Genomic DNA, 19,656 nt, shown 5'->3' on the forward strand with positions numbered 1-19,656 from the left:
TTCTTCCTATACCAGGTTTACACAGAAATGGGTAAGTATTCTGGGCAGGACCTGGGCACTGACCAAAATATGAAAACCTAAAAACACGGATAGATAGAGGTTCTATCATGGCCTAGGTGTGATGTTGAATACTTTACTCACTTGTTCCTTGTCTCCTAAAAATTAAAGAGTGGCTTTCTCTGCCCTTTTAACTCCAGGGCAGAGGCCAAGTAGCCAAGAGTTGGTCTGTGTGACACAGTGGGGGTGGGGTGGTGCTGAAGAAGACAGAAGAAATGGTTACTGGATTTAGATACCACCCTTCAGACAACAGGGCCAGAATAACACAGAATTCTTGAAGTAAAAAACAAATAAACATAACCTTCATTCATATTATCATTGGCTTAAAGTGATCAGGCTGTTCCTTGAGAATATTTGTTGATTCATTCATATATTCAACAAACATTTATTGTGTCCAATCTACCATGCCTTGTACTTGGTCAGGGGAATACTGAAGTCTCAATGCTTCTAGGGGATGAGGCCAGAGGGTACTGAAACCACCCTCCTTGGTTACATTTTAGCCTGTGCTTAGAAATAATGGATCTAATCCTCAATAAAATACTAGCAACCAAATCTAGCAACACTTAAAAAGGATTATACACCAAACCTGTGTAAGCTTTATTCCAGGAATGGAAACTTGGTTTAACATCTGAAAATCAATTAATATACTATACCATATTAATAGAACGAAGGACAACAAATGAATATCTCAACAGAGCAAAAAAAAAGCCTTTGATTCTTGCATGACAAAGAGGCTCACAAACTAGGAACAGAAGGGAACTTTTTGATAAAAGGGCATCTATGAAAAACCCACAGCTAACATGACACTAAATGGTAAAAACTGATTGCTTTCCCCTTTAGATCAGGAAGAAGACAAGAACTTTCACTCTTGGGCTCTGTCATGGTGGCTTTGCTGAAGAAGACCACCAGGCTCGTGGGACTGGCTGTATGTGAGTCACACAAGAGGCTAAGAATATTGTACACAAAGATTCTTGATGTTCTTGAGCAAATTCCTAGAAATGCAGCATACAGAAAGTATACAGAACAGATTACAAATGAGAAGCTGAGTACAGTTAAAGCAGAACCAGATGTTAAGAAATTAGAAGACCAACTTCAGGGTGGCCAACTAGAAGAGGTGATTCTTCAGGCTGAAAATGAACTAAGTCTGGCAAGAAAAATGATACAGTGGAAACCATGGGTGACTTTAGTGGAAGAACCTCCTGCCAATCAATGGAAATGACCAATATAATCATGATTAAATGACTAGTGTGTTGATGGGAAACTGATGTAATTAAATGTTCTGTTACATTTAAAAAAAAATTAACTCTTGCCACTTCTATTCAACATGATAGTGTATAATGAGTAAGGGCAATTAGACAAGGAAAAGAGATAAAAGACACTCAGATTGGAAAACAAGAAGTAAAATTATCTCTATTTGCACCTGACTTTGTATATAGATCTTGTAAATAGAAATCCTAAAGAATGCACTAAGAAACTACTGGGACTAAAAAATGAGTTCCACAAGTTTGCAGGGTATAAGATCAATATATAAAAATTTATTTTTGTGTATCTATATGCTAGGTAGCAACATTCTGAAAATGAAATAGGAATATAATTGCATTTATAATAGCATCAAAAATAATAAAATACATAGGGATAAATTTAACAAAGAAAGAGCAATACTTATACATTGAAAACTACAACACATTGTGGAAAGAAATCAAAGAAGATCTAAATAAATGAAGAGACATTCGTGTTCACAGATTGAAAGACTTCATATTGTTTCTGTTTTTAAGACTTCATATTGTTAAGAGAACAGTGTTATTCAACACAATCCCTATCAAAGTCCCAGCTTTTGGCTTTTTTGCAGAAATTGACAAGCTGACTGATTCATACAAAAATGCAAAGGGACTAGAATAGCAAAAAGAATCTTGCAAAAGAAGCACAAAGTTAGGGTGCCTGGCTGGCTCGGCTGGTAGAGCACACAGCTCTCAGGTTGTGAGTTCGAGCACCATGTCGGATGTAGAGATAACTTAAAAATAAAATCTTTAAAAAACAAAAATTTAAAAAAAGAACAAAGTTAGACGACACACTCTTCTGTTTTAAAACTTACTACAAAGCTACAGTAATCTACACAGTGTGGCATATTAATAGACATATAGACTAATGGGACAGAAGTAAAGTGTTCAGAAATAAACCTTACATATACTGTCAATTGATTTTTGACAAGGTGCCAAGACAATTCAAGAGGGAAAGAATCATCTTTTCAGTAAATGGTGCTGGACAGCTAGATACCACATGGAAAAGAATGAAATTGGAGCCCTACAATGCATCAGACATAAAAATTGACTTAAAATGTATCACAGACCTAAATGTAGGAGCGAAAATTATAAAACTCTTAGAAGAAAACTCAGGTGTAAATCTTCTTAACATTGGTTACACAATGGTTTCTTAGATATAACTCCAAAAATACAAAGCAAAAAAACCCCCATAAACATGAAATAATCAAAATTTCAAAATTCTGAATTGCAAATCATTTCAAGAAAGTGAGAAGACAATCGAGAGAATGGGAGAAAGTATTTGTAAACCACATATCTGGTAATGACTTATCTCTCGTACATAAATAATTCTTTTATCTCAATAATAGAAAGTCAAATTATCCAATTAAAATTGGGCAAAGGATCTGAATAGACATTTTTCCAAAGAAAACATACAGAAGGACAACATTTACATGAAAAGACGCTCAATGTCATTAGTAATTAGGAAAACGCAAATCAAAACCACGATGAGATACAACTTCATATTTACTAGGATGGGTACAATCAAAAAGATAAATAACAAGTATTGGCAAGGATGTGGAGAAATTGAAACCTTCATACACTGCTGGAGGGAATGTAAAATGGTACAGTTGCTTTGGAAAACTGCTTGGCAGTTCCTTAAAACAGAACATAAACATAGAGTTACCATGTGACCCAGCGTTTCCACTCCTAGAAATATACCAAAGAGAAATGAAAACATATGTTCACAATAACTTGCACATAAAGTTCATAGCAGCACTAGTCATAGAACCAAAACAGTGAAATAATCCAAATTTGTCCACCGACTGATGGAAGGATAGATAAAATGTGGTATGTCCATACAGTAGAATGTTATTTGGCAATGAAAAGAAGTACTACTGATACATGCTACAACATGGATGACCCTTGGTAACATTATGCTACGTGAAAGAAGTCAGTCACAAAAGGGCACGTGATGTATGTTTCCATTCATACGAAATGTTCAGAAATAGCAAATCGATAGAGATAGACAGATTAGTGGTTCATTAGGACTGGGGCTGGGGGTTGAGTAGGCTGGGAAAACAGACTGATGGTTACACAACACTGAATACACTAACAACAAATTGTACATTTTCAGGGGATGAATTTCATGGTATGTTAATTATATGTCAATAAAGTTGTTTTTAAAAAATAGAAATAATGGCTCTCACTGCATGTTTTCAGAAATAGTGATTAATGGTCTTCCTAAAACCTAGAGAAACAGACGCAGCCCTAAGCTGAAAGTTCAAGAGACTAAAATTAAGAGAGTGAAAAGCAAGCTGATTCGTGGCCTGTAACAATTATTTTACAAAAGCCCAAATCAAATATCTTTTATGGTCAAGCACAACTTTTTGTTTAAATTACTTTTTGTAGGGGCACCTGGGTGGCTCAGTCATTAAGCGTCTGCCTTCGGCTCAGGTCATGGTCCCAGGAACCTGGGATAGAGCCCCGCATTGGGCTCCCTGCTCCGCGGGAAGCCTGCTTCTCCCTCTCCCACTCCCCCTGCTTGTGTTCCCTCTCTGGCTGTCTCTCTGTGTCAAATAAATAAATAAAATCTTAAATAAATAAATAAATAAATAAATAACTTTTTGTATACATCAGCTGCACAATTTCTTGACATAATTAGTCATTTTATTGGGAATTATAGCAATCTGGGTATTTTTTGCTGTACTGGGTAAGAGCTAGGACAGTCATATTTTAAGATTCTACTCTGCTTCTTAGTGATCAGTTATGTAATATTCTTTGCTTTTCGTAAAGCCAAAATTCACTTTTCTAATATTAACCCTAACAATATTTTGCAGCAAAAGAACTAAATTCAGGGCAGTATTTTATACTTGTTGTATTCGAGAAAATTCACTTTTCTAATATTAACCCTAACAATATTTTGCAGCAAAAGAACTAAATTCAGGGCAGTATTTTATACCTGTTGTATTCGAGTGATGATTTAATTCTGTTTTACCAGTGCAGAAATTTAAAATAATAACTCTCCCTTAATATGAAAGAAGTCACCCTGCTTTAAAGAAAGACAAAGGCAACTAAGCCTCATTTGCACAAGATAGTTTACTAAAGTTAAGATCCTAATCACCACCTGCCCCCCCCCCCTCCCGCCCCAATCCCATCCCTAAAAGCCATATCAATATGGCTCTGATGTTCTGGAGCTTTGTACAACCTTGTCCTTAACAGGAAGGGAAGGTGTGATCTTTTTTTGGATTTTGATTTCTCTCCTTTGTAGAAGGTTCCTCTTTTGTGGACATTAACATAAGCCCCAGCAAAGCTCATGATTTTTCAGGGTGTGAAGCACTGCAGTATAAACAAACCCATGTGGGGGGGAAGTTGGAATGATAGAATGCTATCTAGTTGGGAGACATCCTGGAGCTGATTAAAAAAACCTTCATCTCTGCCCTGTCACTTCCTTTCAGCAAGATCCTGTTAATGTTTACACAATTTTAAAAGTGTATCAGATATCTCAAGGGATAACGTAAAGGGTCCCTTTGAGGTTTTTGTTTTTTTTTTAACTGTTGATGGAAAAATATCAAAACAGGACTTTTTACATTTATTTCATTATCCAATCACAAGTAACGCCACCAAAAAGTTGTTTATCCCTCCCTGCTGGAGAAATGCCAGGCTTACCTTCCTTCCCTTTTTTAAAGAAAATGGAAAAAACAAACTTTTTAAACAGATCGTTGTAACTTAGAAACGTTACACACGATTCCATAAAACGAACTTTAGCCCTCGACAACTGAGTTTGTGAGGTACATTTTCCCCAGTTTAATAGCTTATGTGTCTAACATAAAACAAATTATCTTTTGAAACGATCACGCTTTTTTAAAGTTACGAAGTATTCAGAGTTCTGCCAGGATAAGAGAAAGCAACCGGCACTTCTACTCCGAAAACAAACCATAAATCAGTTGACAAGCTTGAAAGAATTCAGTTCTAGTCTGTTCGGAAGCCAAGCGTAAATACAGAAAAACCTGTTGGCACGTTTATCTTGCTCTCTAAGTTTCGCGTTTTAAAAACACTGCAATACGCAAATGGCGTTTCTCGTAACGTTCAGGCTCGGAAGAAATTCAGATAAACACCCAGGCGAGGCATCCCGCACGGAAAATGGAGCCTGTGCCTTTAAGGTAAAACCGGCTGGATCCCAAAACGCATTCCACTTCTCCACGACAAAGAGTTTGGGGGAGCGCTACCTCTCGGGTTTCTCCGAGGGACTTGGCGGGTTCGGGCAGAGCCCGACCTGCCGCGGAGCCCTCGGCCGTCCCAGCTGCACTGAGCAAGCCCAGCGCCCGCGCGGCGGGGGCGCCCCGTGCGCCCCGGACTCACCGCTGCTGGGCTGCGGGGACAGCGTGGAGACCGAGGTCTGACCCATGTCTGGGGTCGCGGGGCCAGGTCTGGCGATCACGCGGCTCCTTTGGTCCTTCGATCATGGGTCCGTTCGCAGGCAGGTTTCCAAGCGCTCATTTCCCGGGCTGTGCGGAGCTGCCCGCCGGATTCCCTCACCTTCTCCCCGGCGCGGGTCTCCCAGCCCGGCCGGCCGCAGCCGGCGAGGCGGATCCTGCCCAGCGGATGCCTGTCATTCCTCTATGCAGATTAGCTGGGGTCAGGGGTCACGGGGGAGGAGGGAGGGGAGAGAGCGAGGGGGAGGGGAGGAGGGGAATGGGCGCAGGGGCACTAAGTAGTGGGAAGGGGAGAGGCCCGGCGGGCCCAGCGGCGCCTGCGGGGGCGGTAAGACCGGCACCCCCCTAGGGTAGTAGAGAGTTCAGGCGACTCCCGCGTAACTTAAAAGGTTCAATGTCAAATGATCCTTTAGGGCTGTAAGAAAAGGAATTAAAGTACTTAGTCACGGTACTTAATTTAACAAAATTTGTTCTTCAAAGTTGGTTTCTTCCTCACATTCTGTTGGCAGTACTGCAGGACTGTTAGAGGTCTGCCCTGTGTGGGGCGTTCCTCGTTTTAAAAAGTAGCTTCCTTTTAACAAACAAACAAAATTAGTGGCCTCAGTTACGTTGAACAATAAATCTGAAAGATGGATCTATGTGTGAGATCAGCAAAGGACAGACTGCTCTCTACCACCTAAACTCCGGGAAGCGCACCTCTCCTATTTAAAAAGAATCACTGTGAAATCTCTGAAACCTTGTGGTAAGGTGTTTAAAATATACAAAAAGGTGAAAACAACAAAAACAAAGGGTAATTGAAGCTAACATTCCCTAAAAGTTGAATTAAAACTTCCCATAAGTAAATCTTAACCCCAAATTTCTTAAAAATACGAATACAGATAAATACTCTTGGTATATACAATTGATGAGTAATCTATAGATTATATATATATAGTGCATTATATATAGATTATATATATAGATTATATAGTATATATTATATATAAAATATAGATTACTCATCAATTGCATATATGTATATATATGTGTGTGTGTGTATATATGTGTATATATATCAATAGATAGTGCATGAGACTGGGTAGTGGTCACATAAATGTGTTCACTTGATGAAATTTCACTGTATACCATGATTTGTGCATTTTTCTGAATGTATATATTTCATTAAAAAGTAACAAATTAACTGTAATATATTTAATTCATTTGCCACAGCTTTCACTTTTCAGATTATCCTAGACATTCCACTCTAAACTATTAAAAAGCTAGATAATATATATAATGAAATAATAATCTAAGTTATTTAATACCTTAAGCATGAAAATCTTTTTTTTTCTGAAGTTTGTATTATTAAGATCACACACAACCTTGCTTTATTTTTTGAAAGGCATTTACTTGTCTGTTTTATCATAATGATGTAAGTTGCCCTATTTTGTTCACACCCAAAGAGCCCACCCTCTATTGTGGAGAATTTTTTCCCCTAGAATACTGTGATCAATTATCTACTTCCCTTTGCCTAATTCATTCTTAAGACACTTGATTTTTTTTAAATGAAATTGAGGATTAACCAAGATGTGAGTTCTAATTAGGGCAATGAAATCAATCAACTAAATTTCTTTATAAAGTGCAAAACTGTTGTATTTTGGGAACACAGCCCACCTGGGGGACTCATCAGTGACAGTGAACAATTATAATGGCTCTTCCATTTCTTTACTTTAGTAAGTTTGCCTTAAAACAATAACAAAAAAAATTCAAGTTACCTGTTCTCTCAACCTAAACTGAGAGGAGGAAACTTCACAGTCTTCCTTCCACTGATTGAGCCTAATTAATAAGGGAGGTCATTGATCATAAGAAATACACAGTAAATTTTGCGCATTAAAAAAATGTAAATGGAGGGGCTCCAGGTGGCTCAGTCCTTTAAGCATCCACCTCTTGGTTTCTGCTTAGGTCATGATCTCAGGGTGGTGAGATTGAGCCCTGGTTGGGCTCCTCACTCGGCTTCAGATTCTCTCTCCCTCTACCTCTGCCCCACCCGCTCATGCTCTCTCTCTTTCTCACTCTCAAATAAATAAATAAATAAATCTTTAAAAATTAGGTAAATGTAATGACTTTTTAAAATTGACAAAGGCTAAATCTGAGGCTATTTTTGCTATCGTTACTTCTTTTCCTTGAGAAACAATAGTGTGTTTCTTTTTTATTTCTTCTACAAATTCTTATTTCAAACATCAAAGGGGTACTCTATAGTTCTCTTCTTTCAGGATTTGCTAGATCCATCTATGTTTACCTTATTCAAAACCTTTCAGGATTCACTAGTTAATATAATCTTAGCCTCATCTGAGATTCCTTTAATCCCCCGATCAGGTTACACACTTTTCTCTGAAACTTTTCCAGTTCCATTACATTATCCTTGAAACATGTCAACCACAACTGCAATAAGTGTGCATCAAGGTTTCTTTATAAGGGTGGGACAGTTATTCTATTTTGCTGCCTTTTTATCAAGGCTAAGGAATTATACTAATGAACACAGAAAAAGTCTACAGAAATCCCTAAATTCCATTTATAGGTCATCACGTTAGAATTTATCATCTAACAAGAGTATTTTAAGATAATTTCCAAAATTGCCTTTTTCTTGCCTTATTAGAGATAATCAATTATTCAGCCAATTTACAGTCTTACTAAGAGCTCTGGGTGTTAATCCTACAGTTTATAGTTTAACTATGGGAACATTTAAAGTCATCGGAAAAATATGGACATTTCTCTGTGTATTACCTCTTTCCAGGGAGTTTATAAAAATGCTAAATAAGATTAGTGCCAACATCTAATTCTGAGGAAGCCATCTATTTATAATTCTTCAGCATAAATCCCATTGGTCCTGCTCTTTGGTCTGTATTTCCAAACCAAACTCTTATCCAGTGATATCCTGATAAATACTCAACACTCGGGTTTGTCTGGAAGTGGGGGACAAGATTGATTTGTGACTTGTAAGTAGTATTTGCCGATTTCCTTAATGTAAATACTCCTACAATGGCCAATTCAACAAGCAGTTGACTGGCTTGCAAAATTTATGTCAATTGGTTTGCAAAATTCCTGGAAATTTACCAACTGGCTTGTATGAGCTGTCTTCAGCATACCACTACTTTCATCCTTTGTGATATGCTGTCATCAGGTCATACCATGACTGAAACTGAGCAATAGTCTATGTTAAGGTCTCCTAAAAATATAGAATGATGACATCTACTGATTTCTCCACCCGACAGTCTAAATATCTTTCAATCCCTGAAAGATTTATTCGTTTACCTCCAGAAAGAAGTTAAAGTGAGTGGATTAGTTAGGCAGAATTTCCCCTTCCTGAATCTGGTTTGCCTTTTGACAAAAAGGTTGGATGTACACATTGAGGTTTTCAAGCATTTTACCTTATCACACAGATTTCACTGGTCTGTCTGATTTGGAGTTATGAAGCTCTCCTACCTGGGGTACCCGAAGTTACACATGCACCGCTGATGGATGGAAATCACTAGATCTGCTAGATAAAAGTGAAAAGCATAAATAAACCTAAACTTTAGCCATCTATTTGTGGAAAAGTCTCTACCTACTAGGTCCAAGTCCAAATTGTAGACACATAATTTGGTGGCTAGAGAAGATGCTGTATAATTAGAACAGTCATCACTACCAAATCCTATCCTTTAGGTGACTGCCAGTCTTTTCTAGGCGGCCAAATCTAAGCTGGGAGTGGGAGAAAGAGTGAGATCTTTCTCCCTCAGAGCACAAATGCCATGAATACACATCCTGGGGGTCTGCTCTGCCCAGATGCTGCAAGATCCATTTTGAGACACCAGCAGTTGGGTGGGAGAGGAGGGTTAGGCAGACTCCCAGCAGATGAGATGTTGGTCAGAAGAGTGGTGGTCCAGGAAGCAAAGTGGCTGGTGGTGGCCATGTACAAGTAGACAAGGATTCTCTTAATTGCCACTCTTATTGCTGGACTTGGCCATGAAAATTTGGCGAATTACAGACATTTCCCTGAGTCAGGGGAATTATAGTCAAAGAAAAACCCTTTCCTACTGGGAAGGAAATGAAACTTAGTGATTAAAACTGAGTAATTTCCCAAATAGGATTTTTTTCCTCAATGTATTAGTTTGTTTTCTAGATACAATGGTCAGAAGAAACAACTAAAATTCACAGGTAATCTAAGACCACTATGTTAGCCAATTATTTTCTTTCTATTACCATTGTCAGATTTATCAAAAAGCAGAAAACTGTCTTTTCTTCCTTCCGCTGATGGAGGTGCTAGAGGGCAGTTTTAATTTTTCAGTATATGTGCTGCCGAAGCGAGCACGCTAGAAGGCAATTTTTAAAGTTAGAAGACTATTTTAACACAAGGGGTTCTAATAATCAGGTAAAAGAATACGTAACTCGGAAACTAAAAACTAATATGCAAACATTTTTAAGTATTAAGGTACTTTTTCTAGTTGAATGTGTGCTGGGTTTTGAAAACTTTGTATTACTCCAAAATTTGGCTACATTTTGTGAAAGGAAGCTTACTAAGAAAAATGTAATTACTAAAATGCAAATTAAAATTTTACTGGATCTTATAATTTCAGTTGAAATTCTGTATACATAACTAGCGTTTACTTTTTTAAATGTTATTCTATAGCATTGCAACCAAATGCTTCCTATGCCTTTTATTTGGACAATTCTGAGAGATTTTAGTTTTAACATGAAAATATAAACAGACAAAGGAGATTTTGGTTAAGAAAAGAATTATAACTTTGGGCATTCTAGTCATATTAAGCATCAGTAGGAGAGAAAAACACATTCCACAAGTATTAGAACAGGAAACAAACCTGTAAAACAGGCTTTTCTTTCCTATTGTTCTCATATTTTTATATGATTTATTTCCTGAGTTTTCCTTCTACTGCTTGCTCAAGCTAGGATTATCAAAATACTTTGCCCCTGCCTTGCCCTTAGTGAGTCTCCACAGAGGGCGTGGTGTATCTCACGTGTGCTTACTTAGTGATTGAGTTGGACAGTTGGAAGATTTATCCTGGAAAATAAAGACCTTATGGGTGGTGCTGCAATTTCCTTTCCCCCAAATTTTCCTCACCCCAGGAGAAATAGTGTGTAATTTGCTGCACTTCATTCCACAGGAAAGATAAATTACTCATCCACAGTGTCTAAGACTCTGACAGCTGCTGTAAAATTAATAATCTTTAATTACTGATCAAAATCTATAGAGACCAAGCCTTAAAGACATCTTTAATAATTACTGCCCAATTTACAGAAAACAATTGCTTAAAGTAAGGTCCAAATCATTGGTGTGGTTTTTTTTTTTTAAAGATTTTATTTATTTATCTGAGAGACAGAGAGAAAGAAAGAGAGAGAGAGCAGGTGCGAGCACAAGCTGGGGGTGGTGGTGCAGAGAGAGGTAGAAGCAGATTCCCCACTGAGCAGGGAGCATGATGTGGGGCTTGATCCCAGGACCCTGAGATCATGACCTGAGCCAAAGGCAGATGCTTAACCAACTGAGCCACCCAAGCACCCCCAAATCATCGTTTTATTAACCATCACATCCATCCCTAGGACCTACCAAAATGTCTGGCACACAGAGGGCATTCGATACATATGTGATGAACAAAAGAATAAGCATTTACATTACCCCCGTAATTACAGCAACTTGAAGTATGGATTAAAAAAATCATCTAGAACTATATGTATGCTTTTGATAATAGTATACAGACTCCATAGCAAAATAATATCAAGTCTGTCAATGACTGTAAATTTGCTTTTATATGCCATGCTATGAATAATCGTCTATTTGTTCAATTACATTGACTGAGCACCTCCCATCAGCCCAGCACCTATAGCACATGGGACATAAATGAGGTACGGACCCTACCCCAGCGAGAGTTCATATATATATATATAGTGAAGGGTGGGTATTGTGGCTTACATGTAAATGATTATAAAAGTGAGTACTATGATAGAGATTTGTTCCACCAAGAGTTAAGGATGAACAATGGGCTGCTACAGAGGAGGCTCTGAGCTTTATTAATTGCCAAATCTGCATCTTTCCAGCACGGAGTCAGCAATTCATTCTGAAGATGCCTCCAGATTATGACATACTTCCTAAATCAAAGAAAGATTAAATTTTGATAATGTGTGGATCATCTAAACTGCATTTGTTTGTTTATTTATTGCTTACAGCTTTTTGAGGAATAATTTACAAACCCTAAAATCTATTCATTTTATATAAACAGTTCAATGAGTTTTGGTAAACAATAGTGTAATCACCACCACAAGAGCATTTTAGAAAACTTTGAGAGCCCTCAAGAGTTCTTTCATGTCCTGCAGTTAATCCCCATCCCACCCCCTGGCACTGGGCAGCTACTGACCTGCTTTCCATCCCTGTTGTTTTGACTTTTCTAAAACTTCATATAAATGGGATAATACCATATGCAGTTTTTTTATATCTGTCTTCTTTCACTTAATGTTTTTGATATTCATCCACATTATATGTATCAGTATTCTGTTCCTTTTTGTTGAGTAGTGTTCCATTGTATGGCTATAGCAAAATTTGTTTAACCATTTACCAATTACTTGACCTTTGGGTTGTAACTTTATCTCATTGTATTCCTGTGCTGTAAAAATACATAAGAACTAATATTGGATTATATTTATTATATTATATTATATTATATTATATTATATGTGATAGTTCTGTATAAATAAGAATTATTTATTGGTTCATTATTTACCCAGCAAATATTTATTATGCTTCTTCTTTGTATCAGGGCCTGTTCTAAGTATTTTATATATAGAATTAAACACAAGGTAAAAATACCTGCACTCAGAACTTATATTTTAGTGAAAGGACAGAAAATTAGCAATGAACACAATAAGTCAGTAAATTTTATAACAATTTAGAAGATGAAAAGTGATATGAAATAGAGAAGAGTAGGAGATTGGATTAGCATGGGATGGTTGTGGTAGTTCTCACTGAGAAGGTGTAATTTGAGCACAGACCCAAAGGAGGTGATGGAGTTAGCCACCTGGCTATCTGAAGGAAAAGCATTCCAAGCAGAAAGGCCAGTTAATACAAAGATAAGAGTATGCTGTATGTTCAAGCAGTATATTGGAGTACTAAAGGAAGGGTGGATGAGAAAGTGATTATAAGCCTTGTAAGACCTTGTAGTTGACCGTGGACTTTGGCTTTTGCTATAAATGAGATGGGGAAGCAGTGACAGTTTTGACCAAAAAAAAAAAAAGAAAGAAAGAAAAAAGACAGGATCCGACATATTTTAAGATCACTATGGCTTCTGAGTAGAGGACAGGGGAGACTAGGTTGGAAGCAGAGAAAACAGAAGAGATACTACAGGAATAATCCAGGCAGGAAATGATCTCGACTTAGACCAGTTTGGCAGCAGTGGGAATGGTGAAATGTACCTGGATTCTGGATCCATTTTAAGATAGAACCAAATTTCTTCATGGGTCGAATGTGGGGCACAAGAGAATAGAGATGAAGCAAGGATGACTTCAAAATTTTGTATGAGCAACTGGGGAAGGACCAAATTGCCATGAATCCAAATGGGACAACAGTGAGTAGAGTGGGTTTAGAGTGGAAAATTATAGATCCAATTTTGAGATGTTCAGTAGACATCCAAGGGGAGAATTAAAACAATGCTAGGTGTCACCAAGGGAAAAAAAATCTAGGCACATCCTAGTAAAATCAAGTATTAAGAATACAGAGAAAATCAAAAAATTAGTAAGTAGACAAGACAGATGACACATTAAGGAATCCCGATAAATTGAAGAAGACAACAGAGTTATATTTTCTTGATGTTACAGAGAAATAACTGTCCACTTAGAATTCCATACCCAGATAAACAATCACTAAGTCAAATAATCACTCACTAAAAGTGGTTAATCACTAAAGGTACTTCTACAGATATTCCTTAACAAGAAAGAAAATGAGCCCAGATTAAGGGTTAGATGCAAAAAACAATGGTGGGTACAGAAATTGATAAAATTATGGTGGACTTAATAAAATATTGGGTATGCAAAATGGAGAGGTAGTCAGTAAATTTTTAATATATGTTAAGGTCCTGATTTTGACCAGAAAGAGGATGGACAAATTGAATAGTTTTTGATTTTGTTAGAAAAAGTTATTGTTCCAAGTAATAAGAAAAATACAATAATAAGCTTCCAAGTCAGTAAATAAAAGAAAGGGAAAATAGAAGTTTCACTAACCCAAATAATGAGATAGTAAAATGAAAGAAAAAAAAATTGAAAAAGAGCATGCTAAAAAAGATGATGCAAATTAAGATGGTCAAGGCAAGTCCAAATCAGTAATCCCAATAAATATGAAAGGAATATCTTTATCTAATGACAGACACTAAAAGACTGGAGGAAGCAGAAATATTATATATCTTTCTCTCTCTGCCAACTTTAGGATATATATCCCAAACAGCAAAAGCTGAAAATAAAAACATGAAAAATACATACAAAGCAAATGCTTACCAAAGGAAAACTGGTATATCAATATTAATAATTGGGGTGCCTGGGTGGCTCAGTCAGTTCAGCATCTGACTCTTGATTTCAGCATCATGATCTCAGGGTCTTGGGATTGAGCCCTGTGTTGGGCTCTGCACTCAGCGGGGAGTCTGCTTGAGGATTCTCTCTCTCCCTCTTCCTTTGCCCCTCCCCCCATGCTTGCTCTATCTCTCTCTAAAATAAAATAAATAAATCTTAAAAAAAAAAGATGAATTAAAATTCAAGTCAAAATAATAAATAGAATAGAGGGATCTATTACAAAGGATAAAAATAGTAACAAGAAGATACACATACAAATTATTAAGGGGTATACCCCTACCATCAGAACCTTGAAATATTAAAAGCAAAAGCTAACAGAATTGCAAGGATAAATTGACAAACCCACAATAATATGGAGAGATTTTAACATATCATCAAAAAGTAATAAGATCAAGCAGGCAAAATACTTTTAAGGATAGGGATTTGAACAATCCAATTGACAAGCTTAAAGTAGATGTATGTAGAGCCCTGTACTCAAATGGCAACTATACACTGAGTTAATACTGGATCATATGCAAAATCCCAATAAATTTTAAAGACTTCATATTAAACAATCCACAATCTCTGACCATAATTAAATGTATTGATTTCTTAGAAATACATTTCTTAGAATCTTAAAAACAGGAACAAAAATGTCTCCCATATATTTTTGGAAATTAAAAAAAATGTACTCCTAAGAAACACAAGGAAGTCAAATTATAACTTATAAAATGTTTAGAACAAAAAACAATGAAAGTATCACAGAACATGTGAGTTGATGTTAATGTGGTAATTAGAGGTATATTTAAAACCCTGACTGCCTTTATTTTAAAGGAAGGAAGGAAGGAAGGAAGCTAAGGAAGGAAGGAAGGAAGGAGGGAGGGAGGGAGGGAGGCAGGCAGGTGGCTTTAGGGATAAACTCACACATTAAATTAGTTAAGTATTAAACTAATGAGGGTGAAAAAGAAAAGAAAAAAGAAGGAAAGAACAGAGAAGAAGGGGAATTAAAAAGGGGGGCACAAACAAAAGAACTAAAAATCAAGAGAGGCGATTCATTGCTTTGGTATATTCAGTACCATCATTCATCCATGTGAAAAGCAGGGGCTGACTCAATGAGAGAATGCTCTACACTTTTGAATGGAAAAAGTAACTGGAATGTAGGTGAAGACAATTCCAAATGAAAAACAGAACTACCTGGAAGTTAGAAGAGTTGAAACATCACTAGTAGAAAGGTGAATTTACTTTTTTTTGAGAGAGAGAGTGCATGTGCACATGCAAGGGGTGGGGGTGGCAAAGAGAGAGGAAGAGAGAGAATCCTAAGTAGACTCCAGGGAGGAGAAGGAGGGAGAGGAGGGGGGAAAGGGAGGGGAAGGAGGAAGCGGGGGGGTAGGAGGGGGAGGGGGAGGAGGATGAGTGGCTCCATCCCAGGACCCTGAAATCATGACCTGAGCAGAAGCCAAGAGTCAGATGCTTAACCAACTGAGCCACCCAGGTGCCCCATAGGGAAGTGAATTTAAAACTTACTGTTTTACATTCAGGGAGAAAAATACAGATTCATTTTTAGTGTTATTTAAACCACTTCCATTATTAAAGAGCTCAGCATCCTAGAATTAAAAATGGATGAAGAACTATCTACGGCTTATTTTTGTTTCCTTTAAAGTAAATATCTCTCTGTAATATTTTTTATTTGTAGTACAATGGTATCTTTAAAACTCCAAATAGCATCTTAAGGGAATCACAAACAAAATAAATAGTTTGTCATATTTAACAGGCTTAACTTCAACTGTTCTTTACTTTCATGCTTCTGGTATTTTATTTTATTATTTTATTTTTTGATAAAGATTTATTTATCTATTTTAGAAAAAAAGAGAGTGCAGGAGCAGGGGGAAGGGCAGAAAGAGAGGGAGAGAGGAAGCAGACTCGCCACTGAACAGGGAGCCCCATGCAAGCTAGATCCCATGACCCTGAGATCAAGACCTGAGCAAGGGTCAGACACTTACCAAACTGAGCCATGCAGACATCCTACTTCTGGTATTTTAAAACAGAAAAAACACCCTACAAGGTTGGTTCCTAAAAACATATTTAATTTTATTAGAACTTAAATCTAAGAAATGCCTCCAAGTAACACAACCCTCTAGGGAAAAGTTGTACATAGTGAAGAGGCTTTATAATATAAAATGGATTTCAGTAACTGCAAATTACTTCTCAATTAAGGAAAGTTGACACATTCTCCAAACAGGTGATGGAGATGGAAGCTGAGAAGTGGGGGGGTGGGGAGGTTGGGGGGTGTGAGGCACCTTGCAGGTGTTCAGACTTAATCTTTCATCAAAACAAGATTTATTCAGGGAGAAATCATATAATCACACAATTAATAAGTAGACATACAAAATGGGCTTGGAATATTGCCATTTTAAATCTACACACCCCTCTCCCAAGCAATGACGCTTTTTCATTGAAGCATTTTCATTCCCCAACTTCTTATGAGAATGCACAAGGGAAATTTCTACAGGGCAGAGGAGAGCCCAATATACAAGATAGAAGCAAATTTTACCTGAAAGTTTTACTGTTACACTTTAAAAGACATGTAGCAGGAGAAAATGCTGTGAATTTTGCTTTTCTGGGAAGTATTCCAAAACCCACATGAAGCCCCCAAGATTTCACTATTTTTTCGGATTATTTGATTTCTTCTTCAGAGGTGTGTATATACAGTATTATTTTGTGAGCCAATGAGACATACTACGATATATTTCTTTGAACCAATGATGAATATAATATTCAGCTACATTTAGTCAACATTACTATACATTTCCCATTTTTGTCTGTGACTTTAGGGTGATAATTCTTGCTTTGTTTCCAAGTTAAATATTACCCTATTTCATCTAGACTTTTTCATTTTTATGCAAAAGCACCATGAATATTGAGTTGTATCCCATTATTTATGGCAATATAGAAATATCTGGTACCATCTGCAGAATGAGACTTTCTTTTCATAGCCTGACAACACTGCAGTTACTAAAAATTCATTGCTTCTTTTCATCCCATATTCTATCTAGGTTTACTGAAAGCCTTGATTCTCAAATCTCTGTGTGTCTCCCCCTTTTATTACTATCTAGAGGATTCATCCTCCTTTGCGTTTTATTTTCTATGTCGACATGGGTTGATTGATTCTTGAAATCTGGCCTCCAGTTCTCCTATATTTTATGTTCTAAGAGGTATGTTGGCTTAGATGTTAAATCCTCTGGGACCTTAATCTATATATTTCTTTTTTTTTTCCCATGTAAACCTTTTGTTTTAATAAATAAGACCGATTCATGGCTTAGGTTTTAAATCACATTTACAGATGAGAAATGCTTCTAGGCCCAAACAGGTGAACTGTGAAGCTACTATTGCTGGCAGGAATGCATGCCCTCCATGCATTTGAAGCCTAAGGAGCAGAGACTGAATGTCAGAGAACACCATACACATCACCCTCTAGACTCGAGAACTGACAGCAGAAGACGAGAGGAAGAGCAGAGACTCAGGGAAGCTCCAGTAACCACAATCTGATACCCTCACCTTCATGCTACAGAAGCAAATGAAAGTTGTGCTACTTTCAGATAAGCTAAGAAGGAGGTTTCCTGATCATAGTAAGTGAAACTTTCTCTCATGTTAACAATTAGGCCAAGGGCATTAGCTACAGAGAGGATCCACTGATAAATACAGAATATTAGAAAAGTGAAGAGGAAGCCACACAGATATCTTGTTTCTTCAAATATCAGAAACTTCCGCATGACAGCAGGAGAGCAGTGGATGAACTCCACCTCGCCCAAAAGTTTGGTCCAAAAACTCCCTGTTGGCATTTGCACCAAATAAGGCTCCCCAAAATTCTGGCATCATCTGCTGGGCTATGAGATCCAGCCGGCTTTCTTGGGTATTGGAAACTTTTATTTTACAATCTCCATTACAGATCTCAACTCCACCAGCTATTTCCTCAGGCAGGTAGGCCTCCTGATCAATTTGGACATCAACATCTTTTTTGGTGGCAATTTTGATCATAGGAATTCCTTTTTGCACTGCATGCTTTACCAGAGGGAAATTCTGCTTCCTGCAACGAACAATCATTCAGGGTTCTAACAACTGGTACAAACCCTGGAGGACCAGTCCATCCAGCAGCACATGGTAGCTGGTTGTATCTTTTACCACTTTGCTGAGTCTCTGTTTTGCTTCATTTAGTAGGTCTGTAATAAGGTCATCTCTTGCTCTGAGGACTTTGAGCCTTGCTTGATTCATCAAATTAGAAATCTGAATTTTCTTTTGCCTTTTCTTTCTTCTCATAGTATTCCATAATCTTCAGTCTTTGGGTTTGCACAAGACGACCTTTCTCAATGTTGAACTCTTCCTCTGCCTTCGCATCTATTTCCTCTGCTTTCTCATTGGCTTCTTGTTCAGAAAAAGCCATCATATGCTTAATCTGCTTTTGCACGTCAGCATCGCTGAGGGCCATTGCGAAAGCTCTGCTAGGCCGGAGGCCCACTGGCTCTAGCTTAGGTTGGAAGGGGGCAGTGGAAGGAAGGGGAAAAGAAAATCCAGCAGAGCTTTCGGCTTCCTTCGCTTTATAATCTATATATAATTGCTATAGCAACTTCCCCGACGGAATTTGTCTCAAGGCACTCTCCTGTGTCTCCTGCACTGAACTGAATGTCATTTGGAGGCCATGTCTTATTTACCATTGTAACACCAGCACAAAGTCAGCATATGGGTAAGGGCTCAGGAACTATGAATTTTATATATGAAGGAAGAAATGAAGAAAGGAAGGAAGGGAAGGAGGGAGGGAGGGAGAGAGGGAAGGGAGGAGATGATTTGTACCAATGAATCATTTAGTCCTGTGGGTACCCAGGGAAATAGGAAAAGGAAATTGAGTCTGCAGTAAAAGTAGTGTGGGCTTTACTATCAGGCCTAGTGATAAACAATAGTGTCAATAGAATATCATTTACAGATAAGTCCTTATGTTTTTTGATTCACTAATTGAGAAAACAATCTGAATATTTCCTTTTTTTTTTTAAAGCTTTTTATTTGTTTATTTGACAGAGAGAGAGAGAGCAAGAGAGGGAACACAAGCAGGGGGAGTGGGAGAGGGAGAAGCAGGCTTCCCGCCGAGCAGGGAGCCTGATGCGGGACTCGATCCCAGGACCCTGGGACCATGACCTGAGCCGAAGGCAGACGCTTAACAACTGAGCCACCCAGGCGCCCAGAATCTGAATATTTTCATAATCACATTGTTATGCATCTACTAAATACACACATTTACGTTTTCAATGTCCCCAGTTAAAACTTTGTTCAACTTCTCCTTTGAGATTACTGGCCTATAT

General features: G+C 37.7%; 1 protein-coding gene and 1 pseudogene across 2 annotated transcripts; one reads left to right on the plus strand and one right to left on the minus strand.

Moving 5' to 3' along the window:
* The first annotated feature begins 937 nt into the window (after positions 1 to 937).
* LOC110583500 (NADH dehydrogenase [ubiquinone] 1 alpha subcomplex subunit 5-like) lies at positions 938 to 1,276 on the plus strand. 2 transcript variants are annotated; one of them, XM_021693558.1, is made up of 2 exons: positions 938 to 990; positions 1,105 to 1,276. In XM_021693558.1, the coding sequence occupies exons 1-2, from the start codon at positions 938 to 940 to the stop codon at positions 1,274 to 1,276; spliced, it is 225 nt and encodes a 74-aa protein (XP_021549233.1). The 2 variants fall into 2 exon arrangements, with proteins under 2 accessions (XP_021549233.1, XP_021549232.1); XM_021693557.1 differs by having other exon boundaries at positions 938 to 1,276.
* A 16,779-nt stretch (positions 1,277 to 18,055) lies between these two features.
* On the minus strand, positions 18,056 to 18,791 carry LOC110583210 (annotated as a pseudogene).
* Between the last annotated feature and the right edge of the window lie 865 nt (positions 18,792 to 19,656).

This window comes from Neomonachus schauinslandi, chromosome 8 (genome assembly GCF_002201575.2).
Source record: "Neomonachus schauinslandi chromosome 8, ASM220157v2, whole genome shotgun sequence".
In the NCBI taxonomy this organism is placed as follows: Eukaryota; Metazoa; Chordata; class Mammalia; order Carnivora; family Phocidae; genus Neomonachus; species Neomonachus schauinslandi.